The sequence below is a fragment of the Trachurus trachurus genome, assembly GCF_905171665.1.
Source record: "Trachurus trachurus genome assembly, chromosome: 4".
Lineage (NCBI taxonomy): Eukaryota > Metazoa > Chordata > Actinopteri > Carangiformes > Carangidae > Trachurus > Trachurus trachurus.
The window spans coordinates 33884372-33907444 of NC_139898.1; the positions used below are offsets into that span (position 1 = coordinate 33884372).

Consider the following 23073-nt stretch of genomic DNA (forward strand, 5'->3'; position numbering starts at 1 on the left):
GGATGTGTCTCTACCTGAGGCTGTTGGACGGGAGGAGATGATTAAAACTAAAGGTGGAGGCCGTCTTCTCTCTGCTAAGTGGTGATGTCACACGTGACTAAAGGCGCTCGCAGAGAGAAGCAGCTGATTGGTCGAGACGCTAACTGCACTAAATCAGATGAGACAGTGAATCAGATGGAGAAGGGGTGTGTGTGTGTGTGTGTGTGTGTGTGTGTGTGTGTGTGTGTGTGTGTGTGTGTGTGTGTGTGTCTGTGTGTGTGGAGGAAAAAAAATAACATTGATGCTTCACCACTGAGGCGGCGAGATGGGAAATGAGACGTCTAATTGACCGTGACAGAGCTGGACAGAATGAGGATGAGGTGTGTGTATATGTGTGTGTGTGTGTGTGTGTGTGTGTGTGTCTCAGGTTGATAAACTCTATGAACCTTTAATTTTAAAGGTATAATGCGTAGGAATTCCCCCCATCTAGCGGTGCGGTTGCATACACTGCAAAAACTCAAAATCTTACCAAGATTATTTATCCTATTTCTAGTCAAAATGTTTAATTTCTAGTCAAAACAAATCTAATTCTACTTAAAATAAGACTCATCACATAAAAAGCAGCTTGTTTTTAGACACTTTTTACTTCTTTCAAGCAGATTTTCATTTGAAATAAGTAGAAAAATCTGACAGTGGAGCAAGTTTTTCTTTCTTATTACAAGCACAAAAAACTTGTTTTCACTGGCAGATTTTTCTACTTATTTCAAGTGAAAATTAGTTTGAAACAAGTGAAAATGATCTAAAAACAAGTTAATTTTTAGGTGATGAGTGGAAAGAGATTATACTTTTGACTAGAAATGAGACATTTTGACAAGAAATAAGACAAGTATTCTTGGAAAGATTTTGAGTTTTTGCAGTGTATCTGAACGTATTCTTGATGTTGCATTCACGTGAAATCGGGCAGACGTCAGACAGACAGGCGTGACAACATGTTGTCATGGTGATGTGGTATTGTTTTACCGTCTTTCTCTGGTGGAGTAAAATGACATCCGGTTGGTTTGCCGACGGCCGTCTGCCTGACTGCACCTGAATGCAACACCAGTGCCTCCGTCCTTCCTCACACTACACAGTGGTGACAGTTTTAACAGGCCGAGCCCACAGCTCCGCTTAGTTTCCGTGGTTACCTACGGTCACGATGCAACATGGCCGCCTCGGTTCGGTGCGTCGCCCACTTATGTATTTGTAACGACTTGTAACAACTCATTCTAAGGAACCAGAAAGCTTTCATTTGTATATTTGATTTTTGCTAATAAAAAGCCAAATAAGTTACACACTGTTGCTTTAAAACAGCTTGTTAGTTCATCAAGAGTCTAATTTAAATAAACTCCTTCTGATTTCATCACATTTTACTGAATTTACTGGAAATAAACTTCATGTTGCTGTTTTTTTTTCCTGTAAACTAAAAGACTAATTTTCTTGAACCAGTGTTGATTAGAGGCAGCACTTCCTACAGACTTTCACAATAAAAGCCTCACAGGGGAAATGGGGCAGGAAGTGTTGATGAAAGCAGATTAATGAAATCTGCTTGTGTTAATTCTACAGTGATGAATTCATCAATGAACTGTTTTTAATTTATATTTCTAGTTTTATCTACAGTAGCTCATCATCAGATGTCGAGCAAATTTCCCTCTAGGGACAATAAAGTTGAAGTTGAAGTGAAGTCCTGCTGCTTCTACCTTTGTCGCCACTGGTAACGCTACTGTTTCTTCTGTAATTAACATTAATTATATATAATATAATCAAATGTTCATTCATTTTCTGAATTTTAACCCTTTAAATGCCAGTTTGAACTCTTAAAACCAAACAAAAACAGAAAAAATATTGATATATGAATGATGATTTTATAGCAGCTCTTTTGATGGACCCACAAGGGTTAACACACTTCCTATAGAGACTTTCACATTAATAAAAGCGTGTGAATATGGAAAGCTTTTAATGTGAAATGCTGTGCAGGAAGTGTAACTAACATTAGTGAATTCTGTCAAATTCTGTCAAAGTCTTTAGTGTGTTTCTTTAGTTTTCTCCACCTGCTGTTGCCATGGTGATGGACGGATGAAAGACGAGTTGTGGAGTGAAACAAAGACTCAGTGATCTGCAGGTGAAGACTCCGAGTCCAACCTTCATGAAGACGAAGGTGAAGGACTGAAACAGAGTGAGGTCACGTGACCAGGAGCTGCTCCTCCTACCTGAGGCTGCGGGAGCGCGGTCTCATGGCGGGGGAACGCCGGCCGTCCTCGTCCGTGATGCTCTCGGAGCTGAAGTGTTTGGTGAGGAAGTGCAGCTCGTCCGGCGTCGGCTGGGACGGCAGCTGGTGCAGCTTCTCCTGAGATGAACAGGAGGACTGTGAGAGGAGGAGCACAGAGGAGGAGCAGTTACAACCAGCACTGCTGCTACCGGCGGGCTGGGAATACTGGGAATACTGGGAGCACAGAGGGAGCAGTTACAACCAGCACTGCTGCTACCGCGGGGCTGGGAATACTGGGAATACTGGGAATACTGGGAGAGGAGGAGCACAGAGGGAGCAGTTACAACCAGCATTGCTATCGCTGGGAATACTGGGAGGACTGGGAATACTTGGAATACTGGGAGGACTGGGAAGACTGGGGGGACTGGAAATACTGGGAATACTGGGAAGACAGAGAGAACTGGGAATACTGGGAGGACTAGGGGGACTGAGAGGACTGGGAATACTGGGAAGGCCGGGAACACTGGAAATACTGGGAATACTGGGAGGACTGGAAATACTGGGAATACTGGGAGGAGTGGGAATACTTGGAATACTGGGAGGACTGGGAATACTGGGACTGGACTAGGAATACTTGGGATACTGGGAGGTCTGGGAACCCTGGGAATACTGGGAATATTGGGAATACTGGGAAGACTGGGAATATTGGGAATAACGGGATGACTGGGAATATTGGGAATACTGGGAATACTGGGAGGACTGGGAGGTGTAGGAGGACTGGGAATACTGGGAATAACGGGAGGACTGGGAATCCTGGGAAGACCGGTAATACGGGGAATACTGGGAGGACGAGGTTGAACTAAACAGGAAGCTTAAGCTGCAGCAGAGTTTCAGGCCGGTGACCTGATCACCAACTCCTCCTCGTATCCCTCCGCCTCTCAGACTAGATCTAGATTATTTCCTGTCCGAGGAGGAGGAGGAGGAGGAGGAGGAGGAGGAGGAGGAGGAGGAGGAGGAGACACATGTTGTTGTGTGTGAAGGAGAAAGGAGAAAGAGGAAATGAGGAAAGAGGAGAAAAAGGAGAAAGAGGACATGGAGGAAGAGGAGGTGGAGAAACAGAAGGAAAGAGGAGGAGGAAGAGAAGAAAGACGAAAAAGAGGAGGAGGAGAGAGGAGGAGGAAGGGGAGGATGGGAAAGAGGTGGAGAATGAGAAGGAAAGAGGAGGAGGAGGAAAAAGGAGAAAAGGGAGAAGGAGGAGAAAGAGGAGGAGGAGAAAGGGGAGAAGGGGAGCAACAAGAGAAAGAGGTGGAGGAAGAACTGAGGGAGCAGGAAGCGGTCTGTGTTATAAACATCATCAGAAAATAGAATCACAGCAGAGAAAGAAGGAAAGAAAGAAAGAACAAAAGAAAGAAAGAAAGAAAGAGGAGAGGAGAGGAGATCTGGGTGAGAGATATTTACCGAGACAGTGGAGCTGGGAGTGTTGGTGCCATAACCAGAGGACGGCAGCGACGCCAGAGACCAGCGGCGTCCATCCGTCCTGGAATATCACAGACAGAGAGGGACACGTCAGGAAAACATGGAGAACAGGAGGAGGAGGAAGAGGAGGAGAAGCAGGAGGAAGAAGAGGAGGAGGAGGAGGAGGAGCAGGAGGAGGAGGAGGAGGAGGAGGAGGAGGAGGAGGAGGAAGAGGAGGAGCAGCAGGAGGAAGAAGAGGAGCAGATAGAGGAGATAAAGACACAGGGACGGCTGCTCAGAGATCAAATGATGATCCACATGGGACAGACGGATTATAGGAATATTTATCGTGCCAAACTGAACTAATAGCCTAATAATAATCATTATTATTATAATAAATGCAAAACCTTTGTCAGGTTACCTCGGAAACACTTAAAGATAAAAACTGACTTTATCAAACACAGTCAAACTCTGAACTGTGACATCGGATCTAACAAACTCACTCACTGTGTTTCCATCCACCTGTCAATCTAATTATCTAAAAACATTCATGTGAATAAAGATGATGAAGGTGTGTTTCCCTCTAAGAGCTTTAATAAAAACGGAATAAAAATCCATCAGATTGTTGTATCAAACACATTTCTGTGCATTTTAAGGTGTCTCCATTTATTTTTGCACTTGAATCGTAAAAACCAAATGCGCAGACAAGCCAGAAGTGACAAGTTCAGTTAAATATTTAGCTTTTAGATAGTAAATATTGCACAAGTTATAACAGAGCTTAAAACCAACTAACATGGCTGTAAAGACACTTCAGGGAACAATCTGTCCATCTGTCTGTGTCTGAGTTTCTTCCTGTCGTGTGTTTAAAAAGACAGAAACACGAAGCAGAACTGATGTAAAACTGTTTCCATCGGTATGTATCCCATAATAAGCCTTTTATCCATCAAGAGAAGATCCAATGAGATCGACAGGACAATGTTTTTGTCGATATTCGTGACATTTAATCAGATTTTTTTTACTGTTTCCATGAGACATTTCTACTGCGATAGAACTTAAAGGGATAGTTCAACATTTTTGTCAAATTGGCCCATCACCATAATCCCTATAGTCATAGCAGTAGGTTCGTTACCTTTAATTGTTGGTGCAAGCTATTTTTAGAACGGCGGAGCAGAGCCGTGAGCTGCTCAGAGCTACGCTACGGAGGCTCATTATGGGATTTCTTGGTTTCCCTCATCAAACTCATCAAATACACAATCCAACAACTCCACAACGCTCTGGTGGACAAGTTGTGAGCTGCACATTCACGATCGGCTGCAGCAGAAGGAGAAGAAAAGGAGGAGGAGGAGGCAGCCCTGCAGAGTGTGTGTGTGTGTGTGTGTGTGTGTGTGTGTGTGTGTGTGTGTGTGCGCTCAGCCATGCAGGACAGAGGGCAGGAGGAGATATATAAAATAAAAGGTCAGGAGGTGTAGAAGTCAGAGGTTACCTGTCGGCTCTGTGTCCGTGACTGTGGGAGACAAGACAAGGTCGTCTTTATGTAGCTGTTAGCAACTGTCAGTCACACACACACACACACACACACACACACACACACACACACACACACACACACACACACACACACACACACACACACACACACACACACACACACACACACACACACACACACACACACTCTCCTCTTCGCTACCTAAAAAAATCTAATGTATAAAGAAATAAATCAATGATTTTATATATTCATAACAAAGGTAATACTGTAAGGTTTAATTAGAGCTGCAATAATTAATCAATTAATTGAACAATAATCGATTATTAAAGTAATCGTCAACTATTCTGATAATCTAATAATCAGCTTGAGTAGTTTTTAGAGAAAAAAAAGTCCAGATTCTCTGATTGCAGCTTCTTCAATGTGAATATTTCTGGTTTCTTTGTTCCTTTATGACAATAAACTGAGTCTCTCTTTGGTTTGTGGACAAAACAAGACATTTGAGGACGATGTCGTGTGGTGGTTTGGGAAACACTGAGTGATGTTTTTCAATATTTTTTAACATTTCATTGACCAAACAACTGATCGATTACTATAATTGTTTAAATAATCTACAGATTAATTAATAATGAGAATAAATTAGTTTCAACTAGTTTTTATACCAGATTATAACCATTAATATAATAAAAAATAAAATAATAACTATCATTAGTAATTTACATCATATAATAAATACATTTTCTATCAATATTATGAGTATTTCCTATATTATAAACCTATAAATCTTCATAAATCCTGATATGTTGTAATGTATCTGTGTCCACCACACGGTGTCACTGTCGCCACGGCAGCAGCAGCAGCAGCAGCAGCAGATCTGAGGTCTGCAGCCGGACACAGATTAAACAACTTTAAAGCTCACTTTGACTGATGCTGCTGATGATGTCACCGTGGAAACAGAAGAGGTGCGTTGCCATGGAAACACCATCATCATCATCATCATCTTTATACTGAAGATTTTGGAGGGAATTTATTTTTCACACTTCTGGTCACACAAGTGTCACACACACTCACACGCGCACACGCACACGCACACACACACACACACACACACACACACACACACACACACACACACACACACACACACACACACACACACACACACACACACACACACACACACACACACACACACACACACACACACACACACACACTCCCTCTCTGAGTGGAGAGCGTTGGCAGATAACTGGTTTTAATAATCCTGGTTTGAGTGACAGCTTCACACTCTTCATCTGCCTCTTCTTCATTCATCATCATCATCAGCTGCAGCTTCTCAACATTAAAGGAGCAGTGCGTTACCCCCAGTTTAATTTATGAAAAATGTTTTGTTTGGCTACACTGAATATGATAAAAAACTAAATTCTCAGTTTTATATGATTCATTTGTTAATTATTTTATCCAAATTTTCTGGTAAGAAGCCAAACTTCCTGGAACTGTCTGCATGTTGGTCAGTATATCTCCTCCCTCTGTGATTGTGAGAATAAAAAAAGCTGTTAAAACGTAGCTATGATCTTTGTAAGCTTTACAAAATATTGATTTAAGTTTATGTTTTTTCTGTCTTGCTGTCATCCCCTGGCGTATTTATGATGGTTTGGTTGTGTATTAATCTTGTATACACTTATTTCATCTAACTGTATTCATCCTGTGTATACTCTTGTTGTCAATAAAGTTGTTAAAAAAAAAAAGGCCAGTGCGGAGGAACTGGTGCCGTCTAGTGGCGACGCTGTGAACTACAACCGCTTCACAAACTGGCAGCTAGAAACATTGTGTGTTTGATTTTCCTCCAATCGTGGCGTCAACAGATCAATAAAAACCCAATATCAAATCAACACGTCAGTCTGAGGGAAATCAACTGCTGAGATTTTAGGAGGGAAAATATGAATAAAATCTGTTTTTTTCATTATCGTGTTTTCACTACAAGATGGAGTGACTGTGACTGTCCAGGTGAGCCCCGACCACCTGTGTGTGTGTGTGTGTGTGTGTGTGTGTGTGTGTGTGTGTGTGTGTGTGTGTCCGTGGCTCACCTGCGTGCGGGAACGAAGGAGAAGTGTGCAGCTGTGTTGGGGGAGAAGTTGCGAGGGCTGTCCAGAGGACTGGTACCTGAGAGACAGAGACAGAGGGACAGGTGAGGACACTGAGCAGACTGTAAATATATAAACATACATCCAGTCAATTATCAAACAAGTTCTTGTGAATGTACAAAGCCCACGATCGCCTGTTTGAGACCTTTCTAAGCCAGTGGTTCTCAAACCTTTTTACATGAAGGACGCTAAACTGACACAATTTAGACCACGGACCCCCACTGGACAAAATATGGAAGCAAACACCAGAAATACACAAATATTTGTTCTGAGACTGAAGAACGTTACTTTTTTAGTCAATATATGTTCAAATTAGGGCCAATGGCGTGAATTTTTGGAAGTATTGTAGAGAAATTTCTGGGAAAAAAGGTAAGATTTCTAAGAAAAAAGAAAAAAAAAAAAGTTGAAAATTTTCTAAATATATATGGTAAAATTTCTCAAAAAAAAAGTTTTCAAAAAATTCTAGAAGAAAATGGTGAAATTTCTAAATTAAACATTTTCTGGAAAAAAGTGGCGGCAAAAAAGTTTTTAAAATTCTAGAAGTGGTAACATTTGTAAAAAAAAAAAAAAAAAAAAAGTTAAAACATTTCTAGAAAAATGTGGTAAAATTTCTCAAAAACAATTCTAGAAGAAAGAAGAACAAATTCTCAAAAAAAAAAAAGATTTAAAAAATCTCAAAAAAAGTTTTTTAAATTCTAGAAAAAAGTGGTAACATTTATAAAAAAAAAAAAAAAAAGGTCAAATGTTTCTAGAAAAATGTGGTAAAATTTCTCAAAAAACAATTCTAGAAAAAAGTAGAAAAATTTCACAAAGAAAAAAAGAAAAAAAAAAGAAAAGTTTTTAAAATTCTAGAAAAAAAGTCTTAACATTTCTAACCCCCCCCCCCCCCCCCAAAAAAAAAAAACGTTTCTATAAAAATGTGGTAAAATTTCTCAACAACAATTCTAGAAAAAAGTTAAAACATTTCTCAAAAAAAAAAAAAGTTAAAAAAAATCTCTAAATTTTTTTTTTTAAATTCTAGAAAGAAAGTGGTAACATTTCGAAAAAAAAAAAAAAAGTTGAAACATTTCTAGAGAAATGTGGAAAAATTACTCCCAAAAAAGTTAAAAAAAAAAGATTCTAAACCATGGTTCTAAGCTGCTTCATTCCTGCTACAGTTCTCAACGGCTCTGAACATTAAAACCAGTTGAAGCTCAGACCTGATGCAGCCGGACTCAGCAGCATTAAAGGGACAACGAGGAGTTTCTCCATCGGCAGAACGAAAAATTCTACGACAATAAAAAAGTCTCATATTAATGTGGATGAATCTCCGTCACCACTTGTTAATGGTCCATTTTAGATAAATCTATGGTTTTGTCTCTATGGTTATTTTGTTATTATTAGTGGTGGTGGAAATGCTGGGCGAGCCGACCAGCGTTTCTTTACTTTCGGTTTCGTGGCGAGTCATGAGAATAACGCCACCGAATCTCCGTTTATGGTGGGAACTACGACGGTATGTGATCGTCTTCCAACCTCTGACTTTAATTCTTGATGAATGAAAACATGAGTCTGTCTTGCGCCGGTCAAAGAATTTCACGGTGCGGAGGCTCATAAATGTAGTGTGAAAACACTTCGCTTTTACAAAACTCCTCGTTGTCCCTTTAATTCTCAGCCTGAACGCAGCCAAAAACAAAAGAAGCCTGTGGTCCGACCCGACCTGAGTTAGTAAATGTTTTGGACCTAATTAAACTAGTAAATGAAGCTGCTCTGCATCCGACTCTTTCTTACAACAGAACCAGAGGAGAGGAGTTTCATCTTTGTTCTAAATTAAATAAAAGCCTGTCCCTGTCTCTGATCGCCGTTATTGGAGGATTTACTGCGCTCTCTTATATACTGGACATAAACATCCACTGTGTCCATTTATTAACCTCCACAGATCATCTGTCATTTTCACAATAAGACAAACACAGAGAGAAGTGGAGCGTTAACATCCGCGTGTGAAAAGAGAAAATGTTCATGGACCAACAGTCGTGTGGCTTTTAGCAGGTGAAGGTTAATAACAGAGGAGGAGGAGGACGTCCATGTTTTTATATTCCATCAGTCTCTGTGTGAAATTATTGTCTGGATTTCTAACACACACACACACATACGATAACGTGCCTTTGCTTTTAGTTGAATGTTGGTAAAAGCTTCTGCAGCTTCACGTCGTGTCTGTTCACATCTCAGAGGTTTAACGTCTAAATTACAGATTAATAATAATGAGATTTCTGGAAACGGTGACGTGTTTACGGGAAACTTTTTCAAAAGGAACAAGAAAAATGATCTTTTTTTTTTCTTTTTTTTTGGGTGAAGCTCCGTTTCCATGGAGACGAGGACCGAGAGCGGACGGACGGAGGATTAATGGAGGAGCGAGGAGACTTCTCCTCCTGTGATGAGGATGAATTAAAGTTGCTGGAGACAAAAATAAGAGAAAGAGGACGGAGAGAGAGAGACTGAGAGGCTGATGGAGTGTCTCATTAAGGAGGAGGAGGAGGAGGAGGAGGAGGAGGAGGAGCTGGTTCATCTGTCTCCTTCATCACAGTCGGCTCAGATAAAAGAGGAGAGAGTGCGTTCAGAGCGTCGACGGAGAAGATGCTGCGATAAAATGTGTTTCAGCCTTTAAGAGAGAAAATGAGACGAGGAGAAACGAGGAGAGTCTCATGTCTCATATTATCATCATCTCATGTTGCTGTGGTGCCGCAGTTTGATTAACTCTATCAACTCTATTTACATCAGAGAAACATCGTTAACAAATCAATAACATACAGGTTTGAATTTTAAGCATCAAATGTTTAAAAAGTGTTTCTTTCTTATATTTATGTGTATCATTGTATTTCTTCATACAGTATTTATCTTTGTTTGCATCTTATCCTCTTCTTTAATTCTTGGAGAAAATGTCACATATTGTAATTTCCCTGAGGGAAACACAAATTAGACCACGGACGGACATACACAAATATTTGTTCTGAGACTTAATAACGTTACTTTCGTAGTAAATGTACGTTCAAATTAGAGCCAATGGCGTGAATGTTTGGAAAAATTGTAGTGAGATTTCTGGGGGAGAAAAAATGCCTAGAAAAAAATTGTAAAATTTCTCAAAAAAAAAAAAAGTAAAAACAAATATCTAAAAAAAAAAAAAGATGAAATTTATCAAAAAAAGTTTTTAAAAATTTTAGAAAAAAGTGATACAAGTTCTCAATTTTTTTTTTTTTAAATGTCAAGAAGAAAGTGGTAAAAACTTCGAGAAAAAGTTGGGGACTCGCTTGAACCCTCTCAAGGACCCCTGTGGTCCCTGTACCCCACTTTGAGAACCACCACTAGTGGACGGCCGCAGGATGTAATAATAAGCTGGTTTAGGTGTTGATAATGAGCTAAAAAAAAAGGACATTTTGACTAGAAATAGGATAAATATTCTTGGTAAGATATTTGAGTTTTTGCAGTGTACACACATACACCCGAGGTCGGACCGAGCAAAGCAGGTTTCAGTGTGAAGAGCAGCAAACAGGAAGATGTGGATCTGTGGCCTCGACTGAACGAGCTCCGTCACAGCCGAGTGTTTCATCACAACACCGACACATATGCAGCAGCAGCTAATGGAAACAAACAGTCCAGGCTGCAGCGTCTCCACACGGAGCTCAGCTCAGGGAACAGATGGATGGAGAGAAGCCGTCGGCCTCGGCAACAGGAGGAGATTAAGAAGTCGGACGCTTCCTCATCAATTATGCATCTTCCTCAGCAGCAGGTCTGGACCGAGACGATGCAGCAGCTTCTCAATGTTATTAAAGGAGGAATTTCTCTCCCTGTCAGACCAGAGTGTGTGAGAGTCTGTGGCCGCGAGAGCAGAACATGCATGAACATGAACACACACACACACACACACACACACACACACACACACACACACACACAGACGAGTGAACACGTGTGTTATTAGTCAAACAGGCTTGTTAGTGTCGCTGCACTGGACTGAAACGTCTGGAGCTGCTGCAGTTAATGTGACCGGGTCTCACCGGGGCCGTTACCGCCGCTCTGCTGCTCTGCAGGGATAGACCTGGTGTGTGTGTGTGTGTGTGTGTGTGTGGACTGTGAGTCGATTTAAGGCTCCTTCATAGACTCATGAATCCACCTCTCTGTGTGTTAGTGTATATTTTGCATCGTCTCTGCTGATGAAGCACTAGTGCAAAGCTACACAGCTGACTGACACACACACACACACACACACACACACACACACACACACACACACACACTGGTATAAATAAGATTATTAAAATTACAAATAAATATTTTATATCACAAACAATGCTGTGTCCTTAAATAATGACTATGTTCTTCATAGAAAAGTTAAAAGGGATAGTTCAACATTTTTGGCAAATTGGCCCATTGCCATAACCCCTATAGTCATAGCAGTAGGTTCGTTACCTTTAATTGTCGGTGCAAGCTGTTTTTAGAACGGCGGAGCAGAGCCGTGAGCTGCTCAGAGCTACGCTACGGAGGCTCATTATGGGATTTCTTGGTTTCCCTCATCATCAAACTCATCAAATATACAATCCAACAACTCCACAACGCTCTGGTGGACAAGTTGTGAGCTGCACATTCACCACACTATGAGATAATAACACAACGTTACCACACAGAGTTGTTTTAGAGGGAAATTCATGCAAAACCGCTGATGCACGTTGCCTTCAGGGACAGTTTTTTTTTACTTATGGACATCACATTAAGCTTCCTTACAGTAGAAAAGGAGTTCATATGTGGAGATTATCTCACTGAACTAAACTTGGAAGGATCAGAAACTAAGTAAGTATCACCCAAAACACAATGCAGAAATCACATTCACTTTCTTTCCTGGAACCAGCACCGTGATGAGGAAACACAGCCGACTGAGAGAGAGTGAGAGTGAAAACCATGACAACATGGCGGATATTCTTATCTGTTTCACTTCACTTTATCTATTTAATTCATTTACCCAGAATCCACTGCACCACAGAGCGTCAAGAACTGAATTCACTCTCTGTTTCTATCAGAAAAGCAACAAAAAAAACCTGTAAAATCATTCGTCAAAGCCGTCTGAACTTCCTGTCAGCAGAGTAAAACACTGGGTTTTTTTTTCAGGCTGAATAATGAAAAGTGAGTGAAATGTAAATGAGGCGTCATGGCGACAGGTGGAGGAGCTGCTTCACTCACTGACCTACTTCTGCTGGAAATAAAAAACCCACACACCAGAAGAGAAACATGCAAATGTAACATCAGCTCCGTCAGGCTGAGTGTCTCTAGGGGGGACGACGGCGAAGACGGCGAGGACGGAGAACAAAACACAGACAGATAGATAGATACAGCTGTAATTGGAGAGGAGGAGGAAAGACAGAGAGAGAGGAAGAGGAAGAGGAAGAAGAGGAAGAGAAAACTCAAAATCTTCCCAAGAATATTTGTCTTATTTCTTGTCAAAATGTCTCATTTCTAGTCAAAAGTAAAATCTCTTTCCACTCACCGCCTAAAAATGAACTTGTTTATTTACATCAAGATGCTGCTCTGTTGCTGCCGTGTGTGATACTATCAGGAAATCTCTCGAATCGTTTAAAAAAAATGATTTGCTACACTGGTTTGTGCAGCTGCACGTGAGTTTTTCTCTGTAGTCCTCAAAATCTTTCCAAGAATATTTGTCTTATTTCTTGTCAAAATGTCTCATTTCTAGTCAAAACGAATCCCTTTCCATTTAAAATTAGACTCATCAACTAAAACTTAACTTGTTTTTAGATCATTTTCACTTGTTTCAAACTAATTTTCACTTGAAATAAGTAGAAAAATCTGCCAGTGAAAGTAAGTTTTTTGTGTTTGTAATAAGAAAGAAAAACTTGCTCCACTATCAGATTTTTCTACTTATTTCAAGTGAAAATCTGCTTGAAAGAAGTAAAAAGTGTCTAAAAACAAGCTGCTTTTTTATGTGACGAGTCTTATTTTAGGTAGAATTAGATTTGTTTTAACTAGAAATGACATTTTGACTAGAAATAAGACAAATATTCTTGGTGAGATTTTGAGTTTTTGCAGTGAAGTGTTTATTCAGGAGAGAAAAGCGACGACGTGTTGGACAGAACTCATCAGGAGTCAGAGCACAAAGAGCTGTCAATCATCAGCTGACCTTTACTGGATAACAGGCGGCCGCCAGCGAGGGGTGAGGAGGGGGAGGAGGGGGGGCAATGGCTCGACTGACGAGAAGTGAAAGAGACAGAAGAGAAGAGAAGAGACGGACGTGGAGGTAACGAGTCGACGCCATCAGGAAGAAAAAGAAAAAAAAGGAAACGAGGAATTTATGCAAAACTTCAACGTTTAATAAAAAGTCATTTTTTAGAGAAGAGTGGTCCTCATCAACCCCCTTATACCCCCTTAAACCCCCCCCCCCCCCTAGGGTATTAGACTGAGAGAAATCTCCATGTGATTAACACTAAGTGGCTGGTGATTGAAACCGTGATGGAACTCATGATTAGAGCCGGAGAGAGAGAGAGAGAGAGAGAGAGAATTAATGAAACATAAAAGAGACTCAGGACTCAAAGCTGAAGAACTGGTGATGGTGTTACCGTGGCAACGCAGCAGCCACAGCAGCCCGACGACGACAACGAGGAGCAGTGACCCCAGATACAGACGTCTGGTCAATACTGATTATTGATCCTCACATGATGAGATGTCAGAGAATAATAATCATCATTATAATATAGAAACACGTTCAGATCTTCCATGAGTTTCTCTGGTTTTATTCTATTAACCACTGACGACATTTATCCCAAAATAAAATATGAAATATTGTTATTTATTGGCAGAAAATGACTAAACTGGTCAAAATAACAAAAAATATCAAGTCATTTCAGACCCTGAATAATAATAATGCAATGAAAACATGTTCATATTCATTCCTAAACAACACAACACAAATAGTGTTTAACCCTCCTGTTGTCCTCCTGGGTCAAAGAAGGGAAAGAAGGAAGGAAGGGAGGAAGGAAGGAAGGAAGGAAGGAAGGAAGGAAGGAAGGAAGGAAGGAAGGAAGGAAGGAAGGAAGGAAGGAAGGAAGGAAGGAAGGAAGGGAAAGAAGGAAGGAAGGAAGGAAGGAAGGAAGGAAGGAAGGAAGGAAGGACGAAGGGAAAGAAGAAAGGAAGGAAGGAAGGAAGGAAGGAAGGAAGGAAGGAAGGAAGGAAGGAAGGAAGGAAGGAAGGAAGGAAGGAAGGAAGGAAGGAAGGAAGGAAGGAAGGAAGGAAGGAAGGAAGGAAGGAAGGGAAAAAGGATTGTGGAAAGAAGGAAGGGAAAAGGAAGGAAAGAAAGATGGAGGGAGGGGACAGATTGGGCCAGTTAGATCAAAAGAGGAAGGAAGAAGAAGTAAGGACGAAGGGAATGAAGGAAGGGTGGAAGAAAGGGAAAAAGGAAGGAAAGAAAAATGGAGGGAAGGAACAGATTAGGTCAAGGAAGGAAGCAGAAGGACGGGCGAAAGGAAAGATGGGAGGAAGGAAGGAAGGGATGGAAAAATTATTGTGGAAAGAAGGAAGGGAGAAAGGAAGGAAAGAAGGAAGGATGGAGGAAGGGAACAGATTGGGTCAATTTGACCCAGAAGGACGACAGGAGGGATAAATGAGAAGCTTTTTAAAAAACATTTGTGAAAGTGTTTCTAGATTTATAAATGAAGCTACTGAGTTGACACTTCTCCACCTCTCTTCATCTCTCCATCTCTCCTTCCCTCCGTCTCTCTCCTCCCGTTCTGAACCTTTTCTATTCCGTCCTTCAGATCTAAACTTCATCTCTCGCTCGCTCTCCGTCCGTCACTGTCAATCAACATCACTGTTGTTCACCTCTTTTCATTCAGACAGAGCGGTGAGATGGAGCTGGTGGTGCGTTCAGGGACTCTCTCTCTCTCTCTCTGTGTGTGGGTCTGACAGAGATTCTGTCAGTGTGTTTTCTTTTCATCTGACACTAAACACAACTCACTTTTTCTCAGGAGAGTTTCTGTTTTTGTGTCTGTTGATTTGTTTTTCTGAATAATCTGAAAAATGTCAAATAAAATCCTCTAAATTCTCTACGTTCACGGAGCTCCGAATAGACGAACACACAAAGAGACGAACAGACGAACGTCTCCACGGAGCCGATCAATAAGTGAAATCATGTGAAACTCACTATATACTATATGAAGTATATTGCATTCACTTGAATAAAAATAAAAAAATCTGTTGTTTTTTGAGTAATTTATTTTTTGGTCTGTTTTTCAAGTAATTATTTTCTGTTTTTCGGGGTAATTTTTTCTGACTTAGCTTCGAGATTTCAAAATCCCGTGAGAATCTCCTCCACCTGCAAGTAACGTAAGGATTGATTTCAAAATAAAGGTGCTACATATGACTGCTCTGATTCTAACAGACAGTCTAACAGGTCGTTTCCTTTCAATATAAATCTGAATTTACTTGGAACACAGTGAAAATAAGACTGTATTTTTTGTGGAGCATATCCATGGATGTACTGTATGTTAAGCCATGTAAAAGAAAGCGCCTTTACTCATTGTGTTATGAGTAGTGCTTTTATTTTGAAGAATGTTTGTTATCTACGCTCCAGGATATGACGTGTGTAGCTCGCCCTGGGAAAAGTTTGTCGATGCTTGTGTTTGTGTCTGGAAAATAAAGCGATGGTGGAACCTGAACCAATTAAAAGTGGTAAAAAAAAAAAAAAAAAAAATTAAATTCTAGGAAAAAGTGGCAAAATATCAAAAAAAAAAAATCATTTTTTTAAAGTTCAAAAATTATTTTAAAAAAGTGGTAAAAATTTAAAATAAGAAAATATACAGTTAAAAAAAATTCTAGAAAAAAAGAGGTAAAATTAAAAAAAAAAAAAAAAGGAAAGAAAAAAACTGATTATTTTAAAGTTCACAAATTCTAAAAAAAAAAAAAAAAAAAAAAAAAAAAAAGTGGTCAAATTTCAAGAAAAAGTTGAGGACCCTCAGACCCCACTTGAGAACCATTGAAATCTCGTTAAGTCAGAAAATAATTACCCCGAAAAACAAACCAAAAAATAAATTACTCAAGTGAATGCAATACACTTCCGTAGACACACACACTGGTAACTTCTCAACAACCAGCACTGAGATATTGATGATATTGATCATGAGGCTTCAGCATCGATCGATCCGTGCTGAGCTGAGTTTATAGGATCAGTGGTTTTCTACGTCTGCATCAATACACTTTGTATGTTTCACTGTAGATAGATACTAGATCCATGTGTGTGTCTGTTGTTGTGTTGTGTCTCTCCCCCGGTGCATCGATGCGTGCTGCTTCTCTCCGTGTGAAGCCTCAGGTGTTAATTGATCTCTGTCGGAGTGAGATGGTGAACAACACGACGCCGTGTCGCTGCTGCTGCTGCTGCTGCTGCTGCTGCTGCTGCTGCTGCTTCCAGTCAGACAGAGGAGCAGCTTTTATTCTCATGATTTAAACATCATGTTTTAACATTTATCAGATGCTGCGTTCGCTGCCTGTGGGAGCTAACGGCGCTGAAACCAGGTCTCTACAAGCTGCGTTCACTGCCTTTAAAACCAGAGTCACCTCCTCGTGGTCGTGTTCCTCCGCCGCTAAGACTAGTTCCAGGTCAACAAACTCATCTAGGACCATCAGGGAAGAAATACAAACCTGCTTTTAAATGCACCATGAGCTTGTAAATGAACTTTTAATGCACCATCTGCACCGAACCGTGAGCACAATAAGCGTTTAAATTTAAAAACTTTTAAAATTCCTACCAAACCAACGGTAGATGCTACAGTTTTGAAACTTTCACCAAAATGTCGCCCCAACACTGCTGAAACTTTTGTCCACTTAAACTTATTACAAATTATGAAGTCCATCACTCTGTTTTTTTCAATAACTGTAAAACTTTTAAAATGTATCTCCTCCCACAATTTTTACTCAATTGTCACGAAACTTGCTACAGAGCATCTCCAGACCGTCCTCAACAAAACTTGTTTCTCTGACTTTTGATTTATCAAAAATTGAGCCTACAGTGCATTAAAACGTTTGACTGTAAACACTACTGTTAACACATATCCAATTCCTGCTAAATACATTTTCAATCTTCCTGAAAAAAATTTACAATATTTTGGAGTCATGGTTGATGAAGTTTGGCAAATATCAGAATTTTATCTCAAAAACGGAATTTTCTAGAACATTATGAATTCTGCTCTCATGGGAACAACTGCAGCTATCATTTCTAAGAGCGGATCGTCTGCAGTCAATCTTCTGACTCCTTTACAGCCAATCACGTGATCCTCCCCACGAGGGCTGTTGTACTGTGTTGTGTTGTGAATCCTTTTTTCTGCATTTATTAGTTGTGTTTGTGCCAAATCTGAAGGAGTTCGGTCATGAAACTCTGACCATGAGCAGCACAGAGCTTCAGGACGGAGGGAGGACAGGTGTCAGGTGTGTGTGTGTGTGTGTGTGTGTGTGTGTGTGTGTGTGTTACCTGTGTGTCCGTGCAGAGGGGAGTGTGGGCGTGGCAGCGTGGGCGAGGTGCTGGACGTCACGATCAGACTCTTCCTGTTGCTGCTCCGACAGCTGAGGAGCAGAAACAAACCAGAAACAAACAGAGGAGTCAGAGAGAAGCTTCACTACCCACCGACACACACACCTTCACCTTCACGTTCACTGAGCTGCTACACACACACACACACACACACACACACACACACACACACACACCTTCACCTCACGCAGCAACATCGACGCCAAACTCTCATGTGTTGTGTTTCCAGCAGCAGCAGGAAACTCTGAGCAGCTCGGCCTCCACACAGCAGGTGTCAGGCTGCAGGAGTGTGTGTGTGTTTTCCTTCACACACACACACTGTCCTTCACACCAGAGGACGGTGGTGACACACACACACACACACACACACACACACACACACACACACACACACACACACACACACACAGAGACCAACATCCGACCAGTCAGAGTCACAGCTGCAGTCACGCAACTCGACTCACAGCCGACAGCGACCGACACAACACCACGGCTTGGTCTATTTTCAGTTCAACCTTGAGCCACAGATGTGTCGTATGTATCCCTCCGCCACAGAAACTAGTTCCAGCTCATTTTCCATTAAAACATGAAAACATCTGTAGTGTGAAGTTTGGCTCCATCGCCGTGTGAGTACCAGCTTCATTCGTGAGTTTTCACTTCGAGTCTCTGGAGTCGGATCAAACACACACAGACAGATTCACTTCTCTATTTTTGGGATTTTACATAAAATATTTTTCATTTTCTACAAATATAAAAATAATCCACTCATTCACTTGTTTTACACTGCCCCATAAGAACAAACACAGAAAGTATGCATTGTAAACTCTCATGGTTAAAAGTAGAAAAAAGGCTTGCCTTAAAGCAGAAGTGAGTGATCCGGTGGTTTTCGCTAATGCTGCGTTCCAGGCAGGCTTTTGAAATCGTAAATTACAGCTTCAAGTCACAACTTACGACTTTGTAGCGTTCCAGGCAACCCACTCGTGTTTTTCCGACCTGTTTTACCGGTGAAAGTCACTATAACGGCCACTCGTAACTTCTGACCGGTGAACTCGTACCAGATCGAACTGGTACCACTTCACAGGTCGGAAAAAAACGAGTTTCCTTGAACGCACCATAACAGTCCTCGTCGCTACGTCACCACATTCACGGCGTCCCTTGGCTGCACACACAGCCCTGCATGCCGTTCTCTCTCCTCATTGGATAAAAACTGTAGGATACGATAAATGTTTTCTCTTCGGCTCAGAGCAGAGCAGAGTGACTGACAGACCCGTGTTTCAGACCAAACACTCTATGTAAGTGATTGCTGTCGGAAGATACAACTATTTAAGACTTATATTAACACAAATATATCACTCACTTCTGCTTTAAGACGACTACCAACTTGTTTAAATGCAATCAAAAGCAATCAATGTGCTGTTGTATTACTGCAAACACCATGTATTAAGATGTCTATTTGACTGAGATTATATTGAAAATGTGATATGTTTTTTACATCTCTTTTCGATGTAAGGTACTTCGGACCCCAGGAAGACTAGCTTGCTAATGGGGATCCTTTTAAATAAATAAATTCACTTCTGATGCACACGCCAGAATTTCTTCTTGTTTTACGTCTGGAAAATAATAATGGAAATCCACTAGGCCTGGGACGATAATCAATAAATCAATTAATCGCACGATAAATGAAAATGAACTCGGTCATTTTTCCGGCCTCGATAAATCGCCATGTGCATGCGCACGTATTTGTTTTCCTGGTCTCTCCCTCCAACCAGGCTGGATGACAAGAGGTTTCACTCTGTGCATCGGTCTCAGCACCTGGGCCGTTTGTTTTGCAGAATGAAAGGAGTGAACCCTCTTTTCAGTCATCCAGGATCTTTGTTTCCCAGAATGCATTTGGCAGCAACCGGCAGCGCTAGCTGTAAAGCTAAGCAGCTAATTATTTTACCGTCTTGCTGCCAGGCTGTTAACACGTCACTTTTTTACAGTTTTAATATTTTTTCATGCCAGAAAGTCACAGTTTAGATCCCAGTCTGTGTCAGTTTATCCACATATCGCCTGTTAGGAGATGTTCTCCGACGTTTTTGGAGCTAATGTGGTAGCAGCGAGCAGGAGGAGCGGGGCTTCCCACAGTCTGTAGCATGGATGTATTATGGTCTGCAGCAGCTCACGGGCCGGTCAACCTCCGTCATTGGGGGAGAAAACGACTAAGAAAACTTATCAGCAGGTTTTTAGAGGTTTACCGCCGGCTGGTTTAATACTTTTTAGGAGATAAATGCTAGTCTCATTGATTAAATCTTACATGTCATGTGTGGAAGTCACATTAGTTTGTTTGAATGAAAAGTGGAGCTTCACGTAAAGTTATGACAGAAGAGCTGCACTGCACTGTTTTTTTTATTTTTTGTTTATTTTATTTATTTAGGATAGTAGCTATATAAGTTCTTGTCATTCCAATTACAATGTTTAAAAACAATACTCAGAGAAATAAAAGTTTATCACATTTAAAAGGGTCTACTTGCATTATTATGAAATATTAGCTATTATTATATTAGTGGTTATTAATTTGTTCTCAAAAAATGTGTCAATAATATCGTTTATCGTCAATAATTTGTGGGACAATATATCGTCCAGCTAAATTTGTTATCGTCCCAGGCCTAAAATCCACAAATATGTACTTAAAATAATTTCACATTCTAAATCAAAAGCTGCTTCTCCAGGTCTGAAGGCGTCTCGCTGAGACATCGTGTCCACAAAAGGCCACACAACACAACAAGTTTTTCCTTCTTTTGACCTCTGACCTTCATATAATAGTTAATAAGTTCAGTTTGTCCTCGAGTCTCAGAACGTTTCGTCCTGTCGAGGTTTTAACGAGGACGGTTTGTCAAGAAGACGAGACACACGCGTCCAAATAATGAGCACTGACTCCCTAATTACTGTTATTTGTCACCATGGAGACGACAGCATCTCCAACTTAATGAGAGATTACTCACAGACACAACTGTGAGTTCTTTACTCCTAGTTTACATTAAACATGCTTTTAATCTGAAAGGCAGCTTCAGATTGTTTCATTTAAAGGGATAGTTCAACATTTTTGTCAAATTGGCCAATTACCATAATCCCTATAGTCATAGCAGTATGTTTGTTACCTTTAATTGTCGGTGCAAGCTATTTTTAGAACGGCGGAGCAGAGCCGTGAGCTGCTCAGAGCTACGCTACGGAGGCTCATTATGGGATTTCTTTGGTTTCACCTCATCAAACTCATCAAATACACAATCCAACAACTCCACAACGCTCTGGTGGACAAGTTGTGACCTGCACATTCACCAGTTACCAGACAGAGTTGTTTTAGAGGTGATTACAGAGACTGTTGATGGAAAACTGTCCCTGAAGGCAACAGGCATCAGCGGTTTTGCATGAATAACCCTCTAAAACAATATTTGGATTTACTGTATTTCCATTTTTACAACTGCAAAACTTTGTCCAATAAGAAACAGTTCAGTTTTATTCTTATAAATGTGACTGTCGAGCAACAGACTGACAAACACAGTCAGTACTGTAGGTTTCTGGTACTAAAACTTCAATTTATATATATAATTTATACAATAAAAGCTCAATACTCAGAGTCTGTGGTTGGTTCAGTTGTGTCTCTAAATATAAAGCTGCTGATAGGTGCTGATATCTGACAGTTTCACAGCTTCAACGACAGACAAAGACAGAAAAAACTCCTTGACTCTCAGTCAAAGTGTCTCCTAATAAAAAAAGAAACTTCATATATTCAGAGCCCAGGTTTCGTCACCATGGCAGCGCTCATCTGCAGGGGAATAAAACATGTTTTTATAAGAGATTAAATCTGGAATTCGCGTGTTACTATTATTATTAATATTATTATTACTTTATATTTTCCTCAGGATTTCATCATCATCAGGAACAACGTGAACATGAAGCAGCTTCACCTTTATTACATCTGAACACACAATGTTGGTAAAGATGTAGACACACACACACACACACACACACACACACACACACACACACACACACACACACACACACACACACACACACACACACACACACACACACACACACACACACACACACACACACACACACACTGAGCTCTGGCAGTGTGTGTGTGTGTGTGTTACTGAGACAGTGAAGCAACTGAGGCCGAAACCAAACGCACAACGTGACGCCTCGTGGCCAATGAAGCGTGTTTGATATACGACAGGTTTGTATCAAACACTGCATGTAATGTAGGTATGGCTATTTGTGTGTGTGTGTGTGTGTGTGTGTGTGTGTGTGTGTGTGTGTGTGTGTGTGTGTGTGTGTGTGTGTGTCCTGCCATCTGTTCAGATGTGCAGCCTCAGCACTTTGACACACAGCATGTATTCCCCACTTATACACACAAACCAACACACACCAAAACACACACACGCATCTGTATGAAGGATGAGCTGCCATGTTGGATATTCAGTGAAGAGCGCTTTGGGAATTTCTTCATCACACACACACACACACACATACACAAACACACACAGTTTTCTCAATCTCTGTTTGTGATGGAGTTGTGTACTCTGTATGAACTCGTAAAGAGCTGTGTCTGAATGCACACACACACACACACACACACACACACACACACACACACACACACACACACACACACACACACACACACACACACACACACACACACACACACACACACACACACACACACACACACACACACACACACACACACACAAAGAGCCATTAGGGAAGGTGTCAGTGATACGATGTCATCACGGTTTGAGACGTAGATGAATAATGAATGACTCCTGTTGTGTATTTACCCATTTGCCTAAAACAACTAGTTCTAAATAAAAATGATAAAGCAAAAATCTTCGTACATTTATTTCCTTGGCAGGTGCGTTGGAGGATGACAATTAAGTCCAAATTAAACAAAAAGGTCTAGTACCGAAACGTCGCAATAAATTCTGCAAGTTGGCTATGTGTGCTGGAACTCTTCTTTATTTAAATAAAACTGATAAAAAGACAAGAAAATGATATAAATACTTTAGTAAATGTTGTGTGTTTAAAGCTCTGTAGATCTGGCCTGTCAATAACAGAAGAGGCAGCAGAACAATGGGAATAACATGTGTGTCCATTTATAACTGTGGAGTGTGGATACCTCATATCCCATAACCTCATAATTATGAAAACAAATGTTTCG

The 23073-nt window shown here is 40.8% G+C and overlaps 1 protein-coding gene across 1 annotated transcript in view; it reads right to left on the reverse strand.

Moving 5' to 3' along the window:
- mast2 (microtubule associated serine/threonine kinase 2) overlaps positions 1 to 23073 on the reverse strand; it is a gene marked incomplete at its 3' end in the record, with an annotated part of 193126 nt that overhangs the window by 36180 nt on the left and 133873 nt on the right. The window contains exons 5-9 of the mRNA XM_083970964.1: positions 17802 to 17893; positions 7253 to 7328; positions 5163 to 5183; positions 3683 to 3761; positions 2226 to 2380 (exon numbers count right to left, since the gene is read on the reverse strand). Coding sequence (XP_083827090.1) covers positions 2226 to 2380; positions 3683 to 3761; positions 5163 to 5183; positions 7253 to 7328; positions 17802 to 17893 — 423 coding nt within the window. The remainder of the gene's footprint in view (positions 1 to 2225; positions 2381 to 3682; positions 3762 to 5162; positions 5184 to 7252; positions 7329 to 17801; positions 17894 to 23073) is intronic.